The 16,936-nt window shown below is 40.2% G+C and overlaps 5 protein-coding genes and 1 pseudogene across 8 annotated transcripts; 4 read left to right on the top strand and 2 right to left on the bottom strand.

Moving 5' to 3' along the window:
• Nucleotides 1-381: 381 nt before the first annotated feature.
• LOC108144221 (serine protease 30-like) lies at nucleotides 382-3,216 on the top strand. The gene is made up of 7 exons (XM_017268896.2): nucleotides 382-615; nucleotides 675-720; nucleotides 1,122-1,267; nucleotides 1,321-1,896; nucleotides 2,283-2,331; nucleotides 2,547-2,662; nucleotides 2,718-3,216. Exons 1-7 carry the CDS (start codon nucleotides 411-413, stop codon nucleotides 3,089-3,091), a joined length of 1,512 nt encoding a protein of 503 aa, XP_017124385.1. The 5' UTR covers nucleotides 382-410; the 3' UTR covers nucleotides 3,092-3,216.
• LOC108144220 lies at nucleotides 3,208-3,423 on the bottom strand (annotated as a pseudogene).
• A 75-nt stretch (nucleotides 3,424-3,498) lies between these two features.
• Nucleotides 3,499-5,877, top strand: LOC108144246 (chymotrypsin BII-like). 3 transcript variants are annotated; one of them, XM_017268925.2, is made up of 7 exons: nucleotides 3,649-3,867; nucleotides 3,932-3,977; nucleotides 4,093-4,238; nucleotides 4,292-4,870; nucleotides 5,193-5,241; nucleotides 5,306-5,421; nucleotides 5,476-5,877. In XM_017268925.2, the coding sequence occupies exons 1-7, from the start codon at nucleotides 3,672-3,674 to the stop codon at nucleotides 5,847-5,849; spliced, it is 1,506 nt and encodes a 501-aa protein (XP_017124414.1). In that variant the 5' UTR covers nucleotides 3,649-3,671; the 3' UTR covers nucleotides 5,850-5,877. The 3 variants fall into 3 exon arrangements, with proteins under 3 accessions (XP_041563350.1, XP_041563351.1, XP_017124414.1); XM_041707416.1 differs by lacking the exon at nucleotides 5,476-5,877 and having other exon boundaries at nucleotides 3,499-3,867; nucleotides 5,308-5,415; XM_041707417.1 differs by lacking the exons at nucleotides 5,193-5,241; nucleotides 5,306-5,421; nucleotides 5,476-5,877 and having other exon boundaries at nucleotides 3,499-3,867; nucleotides 4,296-4,386.
• A 50-nt stretch (nucleotides 5,878-5,927) lies between these two features.
• LOC108144295 (dynein light chain roadblock-type 1) lies at nucleotides 5,928-6,415 on the bottom strand. The gene is made up of 2 exons (XM_017268982.1): nucleotides 6,300-6,415; nucleotides 5,928-6,242 (listed from the first exon to the last, which is right to left on the bottom strand). Exons 1-2 carry the CDS (start codon nucleotides 6,321-6,323, stop codon nucleotides 5,928-5,930), a joined length of 339 nt encoding a protein of 112 aa, XP_017124471.1. The 5' UTR covers nucleotides 6,324-6,415.
• A 260-nt stretch (nucleotides 6,416-6,675) lies between these two features.
• Nucleotides 6,676-7,309, top strand: LOC108144254 (dynein light chain roadblock-type 2). The gene is made up of 3 exons (XM_017268934.1): nucleotides 6,676-6,774; nucleotides 6,837-6,915; nucleotides 6,988-7,309. The coding sequence occupies exons 1-3, from the start codon at nucleotides 6,772-6,774 to the stop codon at nucleotides 7,197-7,199; spliced, it is 294 nt and encodes a 97-aa protein (XP_017124423.1). The 5' UTR covers nucleotides 6,676-6,771; the 3' UTR covers nucleotides 7,200-7,309.
• Nucleotides 7,310-8,532: 1,223 nt separating this feature from the next.
• LOC108144697 (AF4/FMR2 family member lilli) lies at nucleotides 8,533-16,491 on the top strand. 2 transcript variants are annotated; one of them, XM_017269783.2, is made up of 2 exons: nucleotides 8,533-8,745; nucleotides 12,732-16,491. In XM_017269783.2, exon 2 carries the CDS (start codon nucleotides 13,387-13,389, stop codon nucleotides 14,977-14,979), a length of 1,593 nt encoding a protein of 530 aa, XP_017125272.1. In that variant the 5' UTR covers nucleotides 8,533-8,745; nucleotides 12,732-13,386; the 3' UTR covers nucleotides 14,980-16,491. The 2 variants fall into 2 exon arrangements, with proteins under 2 accessions (XP_017125272.1, XP_017125274.1); XM_017269785.2 differs by lacking the exon at nucleotides 8,533-8,745 and adding an exon at nucleotides 9,064-9,161.
• The last annotated feature ends 445 nt before the right edge of the window (nucleotides 16,492-16,936 follow it).

Below are 16,936 nucleotides of genomic sequence, written 5' to 3'. Positions count from 1 at the left end.
AAGTAACCAAAAGGTAATATGACAATTTTAGCAAAAGATTTTCCCTTGTTTTTCTGGGATCAATAAATTGACGAAGACTCTTAAGAAACTCAGATAAATCACCTGCAATAGTAAAATGTTTACGACTAAATGTTCCTTATCCATTTTTATACCACTTTCGTTAAAAGAGCCTAGGATATGACTTCAAACATTTTTTAAATATTTTAATTCATAGCTTTACATTATTTTAAAATTCTTAAAAAACTTCGATCGCACTAGAAAGAATAAAGTCTTTCCGCGAGCGAAATTGTTCGTCGATCTGATTACTAGGCTTAAGAGGAGCTTTTGGGAATTTCAGAGAAAGTCAATCTGACAACTGATAAGACATTGATCTCTCCAATTTTGTGTCAGTTGATTCGTGTCCCAGTGAAATGCAGTCGTATTTTGCGTGGATTCCTTTCTTCACCTTGTTCCTTGTCCACCAGGGTTTTTCCAGGTTGCTGGAGAACAATTGTGGATCTGCAGTTGGAGTTAGAATTATCGGTGGCATCGATGCATCAGAAGAAGCTGCTGTCCATATGGCAGCGATATATAATAAAACACAATTTCTTTGTGGTGGCACACTGATTCATAGGCGTTCGTGGTTTTATAGATTATGAACACTTCGGCTTGATAATATATTTCATTTCTTTCAGACTATGTTTTGACTGCGGCTCATTGTTTGGATCATAAAGGCGAGCTGTAAGTATAATCATCTATACTTATACCCTTGCTGAGGGTATTATAATTTCAGTCAGAAGTTTGCAACGCAATGAAGGAGACATTTCTGACCCTATAACGCATATATAGTCTTGGAATCCATCACTAGGAGCGTCGATCTAGCCATGTCAGTCTGTCCGTCCGTCCGTTTCTACGCTAGTATCTCAGTTTTAAAGCTAACTGCTAACTCGGAAAGAGTGGGATCAGACGACTATATCATATAGCTTCCATAGAACAAACAAATCAAACAATAAACCTTGGCAAGCCAAAGTTTATTTCTTTCTTGTTTTAATACATTTTACAAGTCGACATACTTTCATTTTATTTTAAATAATGTAAAATCTCGTAGAATCTGACTATAAATAATGTTTCTAATATTACAGTGTGGTTAAGTTGGGAGCACACAAAAAAAGTGAACCTTTGGTCGAGTACGCTGTTAGTGATCTCATAAAGCACCCAGGTTTTGACAAATGGAGTTACCTGAATGATATAGGCCTGCTTAAACTTTCAGCCAGTGTCATCTACAATCGTATGTTCACTACTGGACATCTCGACAAACTCTTTTAATGCATTTCTCCGCAGCCAGAATTCAACCAATCTGCATTTATTTAAATAAGCTTTTTAAGAGTCAAGTAGATGTCATCCCCAAGTTTCAAGCCTTTGGCTGGGGTGTAACACGAAACCGAACTGAAAGCGATATTCTTCAAACTATCACTCTTAACCGACTTGATCCGAACCAGTGCAGAAATCAATTGCATGAAACTCCGAGACCAACTCAGATCTGCGCTGGTGTCCCAAATGGAGACACCTGTCGTGGCGATTCTGGCGGTCCATTAACCCAAAAAGATAAAAACAATATAACATATCAGTTCGGGATCGTAAGCTACGGAAAGGAAGATTGCGATTCATTAGGAGTGTATACCGATGTGACTAGCTATGTGGATTGGATAGAGCAAACAATTAATAACTCTTCTGCTGAACACCAAAACCCCTCCACAAAAGTTCGCCCAGAGCAGCCTCGGAATTTCAATTCTCTTGTAACTTCGAATATTCCCGAATTGATGAACGACTACTGCGCTCAAGACTCAATGAAATCGATCATACGGCCAACCATTTATGGACCAGATTTTAAGGCGCTTGGCGTGTTGATCCATGACCGTGAGTATATACCCCTACCCCTTATAGCACTGCCTTTCAAAATAATATCGCCTAATTCCTTCAGGGATGAGAGTTTGGGTTTTCAGTTCAGTTGAACGCCTCCATGACTCAGAAACAATTTTTTTGGTCGTACAATTTTTCATTTTAAAGATGCATATACTTTTTTTTAAGCTTGGGAAAACGATTCATTTTAGGCTGTTAAAATATGCTAGCAAAGATGGTTTCATAACAAAATTGTAAGTGTAATTGTCATGGAGTCAGACTTTCATCTGTGGGGGATTTTTGTCGAATTATTTTTTAAACCAGTGTAATTTGTAAAGAAATACGATAAAAGCCTTCAAATATACAAATATATATATCATATATGTAATATTCTTTACTTTTAGAATTTGTCATCACAGTTGCCACAGACATGCCGGAAAACGCCGATTCTTTGTAAGCTATTCTAATAGTCCCATTCCACAGAGATCCGTCCATCTTCCACCATCCGTTGAACGGAAGGTCCATAAGGTTTAGCCACAGCTGTTCAGATCATCTGTTATCGGAAGGTGGAATTCAACATCCGTTTTCAACGGATGGACTGTGTGGAAAGAGAGTATTAAGTGTTTATTAGAAATATTTTTAAAATATTTTAAAATTATTTTTTGCAGAGAAGTGTCAGTCATGGAAGCAACGAACTATGAGGAATATAAAGTTTCATTGGTGTTTAAGCACCCACTGTATGATTTAGCCCTGCTTAAGCTGATGCAATCAGTGGCCAGACATGGTAAATATTTAATATATTACTCCGTCGCCTCGACCACTAAAAATTTGTTTTTCAGAACGGATGAAACCCATCTGTATGCTTGCGAAAGATGAATACCAAGGAATGGCCCAAAGAACTCCTCCTTTTGCCATATTTGACAACGAGCAAAATAAAGAGTTAGTCGTTTATCCTTCGGATCCAAAATTATGCAAGCACTTTACCGGACTTGAGCTCAATGAATATCAGATTTGTGTGAAAACTCCCATCGAAATGAATCAGAACCAGGAAAAAATTGGAGACATATTGGTGACGCACATGAATTTTTATGGTAGAAAATGGATCGTTTTGCTAGGTATTGTCAGTTATTCATCAGATGGCGCGAACGTTTTCACAAACGTAATAGGACATACAAAGTGGATCTGGGATAACGTGTACAAAAATCAAAACTAATGACCAACTTGTAAATGTTTATATTAATTAGTTTAATTAGTTAGGCATTTCCTTAGCTAAAATTCAGTCGATTACAAAGAGTATGCGTTATGAAAAAAAAATAAAATTATATTTTGATCAGTCTACTTTATTTTTCAAAGTTATCATGAGCATTCTGTACAACAAGTATTGTTATTTTGGAGTCGGGAACCAAAAGAACTTCATTCGTTTTTGTGCGGACTCTCAGCATTAATAATTCATCTGTGGGATCTATTTTACTCATTCCACGCTCCAGTCGTCCTCGAATGGCCTGGAAAAAGTCCTGCGAATGGCACCGCCTCGTCTTTATTCATTGAGTATTTATTAAAAATAACTACTCGGGTACTAAGCATATTACCCCTGCATGCAAGCAACATTTTCGCCAGTGTGTAGCAAACTATTTAAGAGTCGGTACACTCGGGCTTAGCGGTTTTTATTGTTTTAAAATAAGTATAATCTAAGAGAAGGAGGAATACCCAAACTTTTTCAGAGACATTCCAATTGACAACTGATAAGACCTGATCTCTCCCATTGACTGTTAGTTGATTCGTGCCCCAGTGAAATGCAGTCATATTTAGCGTGGATTCCTTTCTTCACCTTGTTCCTGGTCCACCAGGGTTTTTCCACGTTGCTGGAGAGCAACTGCGGATCTCCAGTTGGAGTCGGTGGCATCGATGCATCAGAAGCGGCTGCTGTTCATATGGCAGCCATATATAATAAGACAAAATTTCTTTGTGGTGGCACACTGATACATAGACGTTCGTGGCTTTAAAGATTATGTACACGTCGGCGTGATAACAAAATTTTAGTTATTTTTTTCAGGCTATGTTTTGACTGCGGCTCATTGCTTGGATCATGAAGGCGAGCTGTAAGTATTATTTTACATCTGTAATAAATTTTACAAGTCGACATACTTTAATTTTATATTAAATAATGTAAAAACTCGTAGAATCTGACTATAAATAATGTTTCTAATATTACAGTGTGGTTAAGTTGGGAGCACACAAAAAAAGTGAACCTTCGGCCGAGTACGCTGTTAGTGATCTCATAAAGCATCCAGGTTTTAACAAATGGAGTTACCTGAATGATATAGGCCTGCTTAAACTTTCAGCCAGTGTCATCTACAAACGTATGTTAATTATTGGACATCTCGGCCAACTCTTTTAATGCGTTTCTCCGCAGCTAGAATTCAACCAATCTGCATTTATTTGAGTAAGGGTGTTAAGGCTCTAGTAGATAAAATCCCGAAGTTTCAAGCCTTTGGCTGGGGTGTAACACGAAACAGAATTGAAAGCGTTATTCTTCAAACTGTCACTCTTAACCGACTTGATCCGAACCAGTGCATCAATCAATTTCATGAAACTACCATAAAAACTCAGATCTACGCTAGTGTCCCAAAAGGAGACACCTATCTTGGCTATTCTGGCGGTCCATTAACCCAAAATCATATGACAAATAACAAAATATATCAGTTCGGGATCGCAAGCTATGAAAGAGGAGATTGCGGTTCATTGGGAGTGTATACCGATGTGACTAGTTATGGGGATTGGATTAACCAAACAATAAATAACTCTTCTGTTGAACACCAAAACCCCTCCACAAAAGTTCGCCCAGAGCAGCCTGGAAATTATAATACTCATGTTCCTTCGGATTTTCCCGAATTGATGAACGACTACTGCGCTCAAGACACAATGCAATGGATCATACGGCCAACCATTTACGGACCAGGTTTTAAGGCGCTTGGCGTGATGATCCATGACCGTGAGTTTATACCCTACCCCTTATAACATAGGTTCACAAAATTAAAACGGCTTAATCCTCCAGAAATAATAATTTTTTGTTTTAGTTCAGTTGAACTTCACCATGACTCAGAAACCTTTGTTTTTGTATCGTACCATGAAATTGAAATGTGCTTGCAAAGATGGTTTCATAAAAAATTGTAAGTGCCATTTTTCTGAGTCGGACTCCATTGTCTGCACTGAAAAACCAAACTTTCATCTCTGGAATTTTGTCGATTTTAGTTGTAAGCCAGTGTAATTTGTAAATAAGTAAGATAATAACTTCAGAATACTTTTACTTTTAGGATTTGTCATCACAGTTGCCACAGACTTGCCGGAAAATGCCGATTCTTTGTGAGCTATTCTAAAGTATTTATTAGGAATATTTAAAAAATATTTTTGAATTATTTTTTTGCAGAGAAGTGTCAGTCATGGCCGCAACGAACTATGAGGAATATAAAGTTTTATCGATTTTCAAGCTGCTACAGTTTGATATAGCCCTGCTTAAGCTAACGAAATCAGTGGCCAGTCATGGTAATATTTAATTTATTACTTTGTCGCCTCGACCACTAAAAATTAGTTTTTCAGAACGGCTGAAACCCATCTGTATGCTTGCGAAAGATGTATACCAAAGAATGGCCCAAAGAACTCCTCCTTTTGCCATATTTGACAACGAGCAAAATAAAGAGTTAGTCGTTTATCCTTCGGATCCAAAATTATGCAAGCACTTTACCGGACTTGAGCTCAATGAATATCAGATTTGTGTGAAAACTCCCATCGAAATGAATCAGAACCAGGAAAAAATTGGAGACATATTGGTGACGCACATGAATTTTTATGGTAGAAAATGGATCGTTTTGCTAGGTATTGTCAGTTATTCATCAGATGGCGCGAACGTTTTCACAAACGTAATAGGACATACAAAGTGGATCTGGGATAACGTGTACAAAAATCAAAACTAATGACCAACTTGTAAAAGTTTATATTAATTATGTATGCGTTATGAAAAAAAAATAAAATTATATTTTGATCAGTCTACTTTATTTTTCAAAGTTATCATGAGCATTCTGTACAACAAGTATTGTTATTTTGGAGTCGGGAACCAAAAGAACTTCATTCGTTTTTGTGCGGACTCTCAGCATTAATAATTCATCTGTGGGATCTATTTTACTCATTCCACGCTCCAGTCGTCCTCGAATGGCTTGGAAAAGTCCTGCGAATTGCACGGCCTCGTCTTGATCCATTGTACTTTTAACTGGATGCCCCGTGTCGTTAAGAATCACTACATCTCGAACATTTTTCCTTAATTTAACCTCTTCGAAGGCTTTTTCCACATAGCGCAGGGTTCGAATTGGCTATTTAACGAAATTGTAAAGAAATAATAATACAAGTTGAGATTTACCCGGTTTTACCCTTTTTGGAGTGTCCGAAAACATTGTTTATTGTAAAGATAATTTGGCCTTTGGTCAGGTTCTGTTTTAATTCCGTTGAAAAATAATCATAGATAACTACTGTTTTCTACTTTGTTGACCTAATTCTAATGTTTTATTGGTTGCCAAGGTGAAATTGTACAAAAGGTGTTGTTATATAGGTCAATACGTCAACTATTATTTTCTCATAAAAATTATTTACTTTAAACTTGTATTTTTTTTAAAGCTAAGTTTTGAACGTTAGTTAAATAACGCTCGATAAATAGTTTTCTTAAATGGTTAATACCCTATCGATAGCTGTTGTTTAGCTTACATTGAACTTTTGGGTCGCTTAATTTTAATCGAAAAAAGAGCCACCACTAGCAGTCCATCTCTAATATTGAACAAACAAAGTTTTTTAGTTTTTCATTAAACCGTGTTTTTTCCCAAATTTTAACTCAATTTTTTAAAAAAAATGGTACGTATACTTGTTTATTAAACAAAGAGTTAATAAAGTTACACTTAATTTACCGGTTGCAGTCGCAAGAGGTTGAGGAGACACTCAAGAGAATCCAGAGCCACAAAGGTGTTGTGGGTACAATTGTGGTCAACAATGAAGGTGGGTGGTTTTCACTTTATTTTTTTGCTCATACCCAACTAAATGACCATTAAACTGGTCCCTTCCAATTAGGTATTCCGGTCAAATCCACGCTGGACAATACGACGACCGTTCAGTATGCTGGCCTAATGAGTCAGCTGGCGGACAAGGCCAGAAGTGTGGTCCGGGACTTGGATCCTTCGAACGATATGACATTCCTGCGGGTGCGATCCAAAAAGCACGAGATCATGGTGGCTCCCGACAAGGACTTTATCCTGATCGTCATCCAGAACCCTACCGACTAAAAGGCCTGGCGCTTTGGGATTATAAAGCTGAAACTATCTACTGCATATTTATACATATATATTGAAATTGCGAGCGAAAGAGAGTTAAATAATAATATAAAGAAAATGTACTTGATTAAAGTAAAATTATTTATGCCAAAAATAACATGACATCATATAAACATATTAGGGGCGCTGTTAACCATCGATAACTTATGACATGGCTTTCAGTTGTTAAATCGAAACTGACAATTTAATCGTATACAATCTTGTTTAACTAAGTTGATTAAATATAATATAACGTAATATAATAAAATTAAAGTTATATTTAATTACAAAAACTATCGATATAACTGCTTGATGTTAAGTTGGTTCGTGGCCAGACTAAATGGTTTGTGTGCGAGGTTAAGCCGCCCCTTCCTGGTGGTATTTCGACAGTTCCTTACGATGGTCACACTGACACGCCCGACTGCTAAAGACATCGATATTTTAAATAAAATACTCATTGACGGATTCATTGAAATTTAGAGACAGAGACAGATACAAAAATGGATACTGCTTTACATATTTTGGCAAAAAGATCACGGTTACACTGGGTTAAAAACGTTAAATTCTAACTTTATTGTTAATGTGTTTTTCCGCTTTTTTACTCAAAATAGGTTTTATATTCAAGAGAAATCAAAAACAGCGCCCTCCGTGCCACTAGGTGGCACTAACGAAATATTGTTAAAAATCAGTATTTGCTGTATTTTTTCAAAAAATGTTTTGAGCGAATGATTTTTAATCTCATTTATTTACCGCATTTATGTTAAATGCGGCATTTAGCCTTATGGGAATCCCTGTGTAAATAAATGCTTATTAATCCGGCTAAATGAGGCATTTAGCTCTGTGTAAATAAATGCGCATTAGGCTAAATGCTTTTTAGTCCGGCTATTACATGTCTTTCTTGCTCTCAGTTGGAGATTGAAAAACATCGATTTTGCCCTTAAACGGAGAGCAGGAAAAAAGAGCTACCTGGAATCCATTCCCCTGATCAGTTTTGTTCAAAGTTCGAAGTTCAAACTCGTCGATTTTGCAACGGCAAAAGGGAGAAAACAGAGTAGAGATGGGAAAACATGGATGTTGCCCCGCCTAAAATCGATGAAACCGATGATTTGAAAACATCGATCACATCGAGGTTGGCATTGGTGTTGACATCGATTTTGGCAGTGAAATGTTAGCCAAACGTTGAACTAGCAGAAAATTGTTAACCAAATCATAACCTAACAGAAAGAGAGAGATGGATGGACAAATATCGATAGTCCCTGCCACACATCGATAGGACCAATATTTAAAAAAAATCGACGACATCGGCGCTGACATCGATGTTTGTCCACCCTTAGAGCAAGGCGAATCGTGTTGGTTGGTGAAAACCCGTGAATTTTGCGTACTTGCATTTAAAGAAAATCCCCAGCGCCCGTGAAATAGTCAATAAATTGATTGGGCCATCCCAATCAACAGTCGTTTCGAGCCAGTGTTCGCGTGTGCAGAGTCAAGCGATCAAATCAATCGATCGAATCGAAAAAAGGTAATTCGAAAGATGGGCGTGCAGCGAAAAGCAGCGAACGAGCAAAGAAAATGGCGTAATCACGCACTCCGAAACGAAACCCAAAAGCAGGCCGAAAGGCAGCCAACAAACGCAACGCAAACGGAATCGAAATCCACGAAACCCCAATCGGCCAGTCAGCAATACTTTTAAGCGAAAAAACAAGCCACAAAAGCGTGAAAAAAGTGAAAAAATAATTTAAAAAAACTGTGTGCTGCAGCCATATTTGTTCCGTGAAAATGAAAACGATACACATATACACATGCATGGGTATATATATATCTATACATATGTGCTAAGAATTAACTGAATAAAAAGAAGCACTTCGTATCGGATCGTCATCGCACCGTTCCGTTGTTCGCAATTTCATTTCCAACGCGATTCGATTCTCGTTCAACGTACGTTGTATATAGCCAGTACATACACGTACATACGTACTTATGTATGTACACATGTACTTTCAATATCGTCGATGGCATCACAAAAACACGACGCGCACACAGACACGCACGCACGTACCGTACCGTACATACTTTCAAACATACAAACATGCGGACACAGAGACGGGGTCTGTTTGTATGTATGCGGGACTGGTTGTTGTTGTACATAACGGAGAGTTGAATATGTACATAAGGGCTGGCTGGCTCAATATAGAAGCATGCGGCAGCGCTGCCTGCAGCGCTTAAGGGATTTTATTACGTCGGACGTTTTGGTCGTCGGTCGGCGCTGGGTTCGTTTTATATTTTTGGATATTTTACACATGTCCATATGGCCCCCACTCCCGCATGTTTCCCTGCATCTCTCTCCCGCATGCATCTCTCTTTCGCTTGCTCGCTCTCTTTTCGCGTGCGTGTGGCTCCTTGAATGCAACGTAACGGGAATCTGGCGACTGCAACGTTATCGGGTGGAAGGGGCATGGCAATAGCCCCCCGCAACGTAGGGCTCCACACTCGCGGCCATAAAATCAGTGATTACCCTCGCCAAACAGGACTTAAAATGTGTCAATGAAATCAAGTGAAAATCGTTTAAAAAATATTTAAGATATTGGAAAATAACCCGAGTGAATCAGCAGAACACTTTGTTGTTCAACGCTACAAACGTAAAACAGTGCACAGAAAAAAGTTTAACACGTTTTGTTTAGCCTTTCAATTTTGAGATGCCAGAAAAGGTCGATTTCGAACATAAACCACATTGATTCAAATAAAAAAAGGATTATTTTGATTTTAAATATTTTAATTAAGGCCATACAAAAATGGACATATCGATTTGTTTTTTTTTCCTGTGTATATTAACAGTTCCCTGAACATGACTCAATTGCTTAAAATTTGATTAGTCAGCGGACTTAAAAGATCCCGGACCGAGTTCAGAGACTTATCAAGGGCATTTGATTAGATTGTAGGAAAAAAGCAGAAACTTTTAGGCCTGCCAACATTCCAAGGGCTTTGAAACGCTGGCAACCAGCATCGTTGTTTTAAGCTTGTGTCTATTGTTTCCCCTCCAAGTACAACCAGTTTTTTTTGTTTGTTTGTTGTTTTGTATTGTATTTTTTGGCCGAACGCAAGGCCAAAGTTCACACAAAACTAAACAAAGGTTCTGTCTTTCCATTCGACGGTGTGTGAGTGCCATATCTTATCACGTGAATGGGGAATTTGCAGAGCAGCAAGCTCAGAACTATCAATCAGTGCCCGACGCTTATTATATCTCCCATTTTAAACTCACAACTTCCCTCTAATTGCGCAGAAGAATGCCGAGAGTGCGCAACCAGCTCGGAAAATGAGTGAAAAAACTTGTGCCATTAAATTAAAGACAGCAGTTGTTCTACGCAAATCGTAGAAAGCCTCTGTCGCTACAATTGATAATAAGAAAACTTGGCAAGACAGTTGACTAAACAATTGGATTGGGTTGGTTTCCAGTTTCAATTGACAACTTTGTATAGTGCAAACAAGTTTTATATACCCTTAAAATTCCTATTAATAAAATGTGTTAAAGCTTGTATGTTTTTAAACTATGTCCATAATAAAATCTGGGTTTAATTCCATTATCGATAATGAATGATGATTGCAATTTTTGTGAAGTATTCAAACATGTATATTTAAAATTAGATTGAGATTGTCTAAAACGTAAAATGGCTAAAGAACTAATAGCAATACAGACTTAAGAAAGATATTTAAAAATAATGATATATCAATTAAAAAGCTGTATTGGTTTTTAATTATACTCAATTTATGTTAACAACTGCAAGTTATATTGATGTCTTTATTCTCAGATTAAGTTGATATCTTTGTTTAGATAGGGGTTGTAAATGCATATATATTGTTCTGTCTTCTCTGGAATATTGAGTAAACAGCATAAGATCGCCACTCCCAGATGAGTTTCCCAACATTTACTTGGCTGATTCATGCCATATTGGCTTCTTATTGGTCCTCAATCCCAAACCCTCTCATCTTGGCAAAAGTTGTTCGTTCGGCCTGCCTGCAGCGCGTCGAAGGTCTTTCCCCGTTGAACTTTCGACCCGTTGACCAGGCCCCGGAGAAACTTTTGCCCCAGCTTGTGTCGGCAGTCAGCAGTTTCCAGGCACACATCCACATCATCCACACAGCTGCAGCAATAGCAATTTCGATCGGAAAGCGACCGAGTTTGCTGCAGTAGCAGCAGCCACACAAAAATACTCACAGTAGTCCTTCGGTTGACACAACCACATTCATATCTACATCCTCATCCGCAGCCACCCCGCACACACAGATACACACATACATACACTATGATTTCTTCCCTCAGACGAATCGAAAACTCGATTTTCATCCCCGTGGTGAACAGAATTTAGTTTTAATTTCATTACTGGCGAAGGGAAAACAGTGGGAAACATGCGTATTAAAGTCGCAGTTTGTTTGGAGTAGTAGGGGAAAGCTATTCCATGGAATAGGAATGAAATTTATATGCGCGATTAGATATAGGTGTATTACATGGTGGGATTTCGGTTTTCTGGACACCATCGGGCGTGCGGGGATTATGAATGGGGCATGTGCTGCGTGCGCGTGTCGCCATCGGAATCGTCATAGCCAGAGTCAGATGATAACACGGCAAATACATACACGTACCATATAGCTAATAATATAATATGGGGCCGCAGCCTTATCGCCTCGCCTCGGCTTGAAAAAAATCAAAAATAAAAACAAAACATTCCAAAACGAAGTTTTACTGCCCTTCCAGTAACTTAGTTTGGTCATTTCTGTAAAGGGTATATTTATTTAATGGAAATCTCTATAAAAAAAAAGAAAATACATTGTAAAAAAAAAATGTAAAATGTAAAAATCAATAATGAAAGCAAAATGATAGTACCCTCTGCAAGGGTATATAAAAAAACAAACGTAAATAGGGGGTAATCTATTTTTGGCTTGCCAATCGCAAAACAATTCTCTGCAGGACTTGCAACACCTGCCCTCTATTTCTGGCATCTTTATCTCGCTTTCTGCTTCTCCTTTTCTGTAGCTGCACTTTTGACCCTCCAACCACTTGTTTCGTTTCGTTTCGTGTGTGTATGTTTTCCTCCGAAAAGGAGCAAACAAAAACCGAAAAATAACCTGCTGGCAAAAACCGAAAATTGCAAATGCTGAAGATTTCCAAAATGCCAAAAACTGCACATGTGTGTCTGCGTGTGTGCTCCCATTTCAGTTTTCAGTTTTCTGCTTTTTGTTTTTTGTTTGTAAGAGAATACTTGAAAGGCAGGCCAGGGTAGAGGTAGAAGAAAAAGGGACCTGAAATCCGAGCTCAACGAACATCTGTTCCGAAATGTTGTGTGTGTTGTTTGTTGATTTCACCAGCCGAAAAATTATTGAATACATGGGCTGCATTGTACATATTGCTTAAAAAGTATATACAACAACAACAACAGACAGCAGCGACACATACACAAGGCAAAGTGTGAAACAAGACTCTTTTTCACATACCTGCTTTTTATTTTATTCCAGGTAAATCGACGTCGACGACAGCGGAATACCTAAGAGCCAAGGCAGAATAAAGAAACAAGGAAACATTTGCACGCCAGCGGAGCAACTGCAGCACAGCACCACCAGCGACAAGAAAAACCACTTCAACAAAAGAGGATAACATACTGGAAGTGCTCCACTCGCACATACACCACACCACATACCATACCCAGCAACATATTCATATACACACAGTACGTGCCCGACGGTGGGAAAGTAAACCGACATCTTTTTACGACCGGCCGAGAGTTTTGCAATCAAAAGAAGTCGGAGAGCCGAGCCGAGTCGATCGGCTAGCCCTTTGATAAGCCAGCGTTGGAGAGAAAAGGGAGTAGCTCAGCTCGGAGAAACGAAGAAATAAGAGAGGAACAGGTTGTCAAGTCGGACGCAACGCGCAACTAATTTGGAAATCGAGCCAACCAGCCCAGCAAGCCGAAAGTGCGTGAGCGTGATCGTGATCGTTTGAACGTCGCCCCCCAAAAAAAATAAAAAGAAGTAGGAGTCGCACTTGCATTTAACCCAGCGCCAGCTCGAAGGGTTTAAAACCCAAGCCCATGAGCAGCTGAGCCCGGCGGCAGCAGCTAAAACGGAAACCAGACTTTAAGCCTAAACACCACCCGATCCAAGCCAGATCCAAATGAAAACGCTAGTACTCAGCCAGGATGACCTGCAGAACTTCAACAAGTTCATCTATGACCCCAAGTCGGCTGCCCAGCTGGCAGCCAGTGCGGGAGCGATTGGAGCAGCGGCGGCGGCGGCAGCAGCGGTCCATGGTGGTCCGCCCGCTGGCAGCACAACAGTGCAGCTGCTTCAGAGCGGCGTTGGGGGAATGGTCAATCCCGGCGTAGTGCCCGTCTCCGTGCCCGTAGTACCCACCAGCACTGCCAGCAGTGCCAATAACTTGATGGCGCTGCACTATTACCTGAAGCATCCGGGTATCCAGCAGATGCCCATCCCACAGCAGCAGCAGCAGCACCATCAACAACAGCAGCAGCAACAACAACAGCAGCAGCAGCAACACCATCAGCAACATCAGCAGCAACAGTTGCTGGCCCAGTCACAGACGCAGCTGAAACAGCTGCAGCTCAAGCAGCCGACGATCCACCAGCACCAGCAGCACATCAGCTACCACCACCACCATCCGTACTACCAGCAACAGCCGCAGCAGCAGCAGGTGCCGCCACCGCAACCGCAGCCTCTGAAGAGTCAGCCACAGCCCCACCTGCCCGTGCACGCCCTCAATCAGAACTCCAACTTCTCGGCGGCCAGCTCCAGTACGGGCGGCACTGCCTCCAGCCATGCGCCCACCCAGCAATCGAACGGATCCAGCGTTTCACCCACCATTGTGTCCAGGGTGGCGGCCGTTGGCGGCGGAGGAGGAGCACCCAGTAACAGCAATATTGCAGCTGCGGCCAATGCGCTCCTGCGGGCATCGGCCGCCTCCACAGCTCCGAGCTCATCCGCCTCGTCATCCTCTTCTTCGTCCTCATCCGCGTCGTCGAGCTCCTCGTCCAGCAGCTCCTCCTCTAGCGCCAGCAGTTCGGCGAATTGCGCCAAGAAGCTGAAGACGGAGCCAGTGCTGTCGCAATATAATCAAACGGAGCGCCTCAATTTCGCCAACACGTACATAGTGTGGAGCGAGGAGCACTGGCGGCGGGTGGTGTTCCACGATGAGCGTAGGTTCAACCTGGACGGACCGGATGGTTTCTCGTACTATTTCCACGACTTGCGCAACTACGAGCGCACGCTGTCGCAGCGACCGCGTGGCAACTCGGTGTACATCTACCTGATGGTCTGCGTGGGCGGAGCCGTGCATCTGGAGGTGTCATCCGCCAAACAGCGACCAGAATCCTGCATCGAGGCCATCATGCGCGAGCGGCCGACTATTGTCACCAAGCTGGGTGGTAATTCGGATTTTGTGCTGCAGGATCACAACTGGATGTCACATGCCCTGCCCACTGCCCAGGATTTGCTGAATTCGGAGGGTCTGAAGACGCAGAAGTGGCCCACCATTGCCCACGATCTGAACATCATGGAGAATGTGTGGGGCTGGCTCATCCGCGAGGTGTTCGACGGCGGGAGGAAGTTCTCGCGCAAGGACGACTTGATATTCCGCATCAAGGAGGCGTGGTCCCGCCTGCCGCTCGACCTCATCACCAACCTGTATAGCACGTTGCCGGAACGGATCACGGAGCTTTACTACACACAGGGCGTCTACACGAATTGTTGACAGCGGCGTACAGAGCAACCGGGATGTGGAAAGGACTCCGTGCAGGCGGACAATGATCCGAGGAGTGGGAACTCCTTGAAGTCTGCCTCTGCCAGAGAACGGAGGGCGAAGGAAACAGCAAATCTTTATATACAATTTAACTTAACTTTTTGTGTATAGCTTTAAGATGTGTGCAACGGAGAGCGGACTGGAGACCGACGGACTGAAAGCATGAAAGACAGACGAACGGACTGACCTGACGGACGGTCGGACGCACCGACTTGGGTTATAAGTTATAACGTTTTTTAGTTATTTAAAAAATTATCAAAAAACAGAAACAGCAGATTGTGGGCAGGAACACACGTTAAGTGTTGCCGTATCTATCGCTTTGTAATTAGTGTTTTTATCCCGGCCCTAACCACTATTCTCTTAAAAACCAAACCTTTGGCCTCCCTCCCCCCCCAAAAAAAAAAGAAACCCTCGTATTTTGTAAGCCTTAGTTTAAGTTGTCGTTTTCCTTTTTATCCGCCCCTGTCCCCCACTCTATTAAGGTTATACAAAAAAATATATTAGTTACAAACAAGTTTTATTTGAACTTAACTCCCCTTTTGTTGATTGTTTTTAGTTGTGCCAGCAGAGTAGAAGAACAAAATTGAAATGCCAAGCGAGCAGAGAGGAAGCAAACAAAATAAATTGTAACTAAAGTATTATTTTAAGGCATAGTTTTTGTTGTAGCAAATTACGGAGAACTTACATACACACACACACACGCATGAACACACTCAGAAGAAGAATCCTATCATGTAAAATTGTTTACGAAAACAGAAATTATGATTAAACTAATTATCAATGTAATTAATACATATTAAAAACGAGATATAACTAACAAAACAAATTGAAGAGCAAAGGCAACTTAGTGTTAATGTAAGATCAAAAAAACTAACCAGAGCATAGAGAACTATAGATCGATGAAATCATGCTGAAACTCAACACTCCTCCAATCCCGAACCCAAACCCGAAACCTCCAATCCCCCATTTAGTCCTCCTCCCCAAAGAACTCGAGAAACTTTGACTACCGATGGCAGCTACCGGGGAGCTCCATTTGGGGATTACGACTCTGATGAACCAGACAAATTCTTAGTACGCCATATTATGGTTTATACGTACGCACCCAATACTTAGCAATACAATTGAACTGAACAAACTGCAAGTGCGAGCAACTAATCTGTAGAATACTTGAGCCACTATGAAAGTATCCTTGAAATAAAATTGCAACTTATATATACATTATATGCGAAACATACACCCACTCTCATGTGTAATTTGGCAGTTATGTGAATGTGATTTTCCCCCCTTGTTTTCGCTTCAGCATTATATGGCTCCGACCACAAAAATCGGCACCTTTATACATGCATATACATATATACAAGCAAGAACAAGAAAAATCAACAAAAATGGAATTATAATTAATTAATAAATCGAGAAATGCAATTACCAATAAAAACTACCAGCAGATACGTAAAAAATCGAAAACCAACTATAGTTTTATTTATGAAGGGTCTGGTCTATCAAATTAGTTTTCAAAATTTATAATTTAGTTTCGAGTAAAATCTTTATTTAAAAATTGTTTGTTTCCTGTATACATAATACTATTTAATGTGTAAATATCTCTTTGTATATTATATATAAAATATTTATATATACTCTACATTGTCTATTGGCATCAATTCAAGTATTTAATTGGAATCGTAAATAGAAATTGTGATTTTAATAAAGGTCATTTTTATGGAATTGTAAATATTTCAGCCCTATTTATGTGTATAATGCCAATCAAAGTCGCTGTCGTAATTTAAAAAATAATTTACTATTAAAATGACGTGGTAAATGTATAAAATTATATTACAAGTGCATTTAAAACATTAACAATCTTAAACATCACAATTCTAATTTGATTGAAATCGTAAATAGCAACTGGTTT

Source organism: Drosophila elegans, unplaced genomic scaffold (assembly GCF_018152505.1).
Source record: "Drosophila elegans isolate 14027-0461.03 unplaced genomic scaffold, ASM1815250v1 contig_183, whole genome shotgun sequence".
NCBI lineage: Eukaryota > Metazoa > Arthropoda > Insecta > Diptera > Drosophilidae > Drosophila > Drosophila elegans.
The sequence above is the reverse complement of the archived record's forward strand: the minus strand, read 5'-3'. Positions and strand labels throughout refer to the sequence as shown.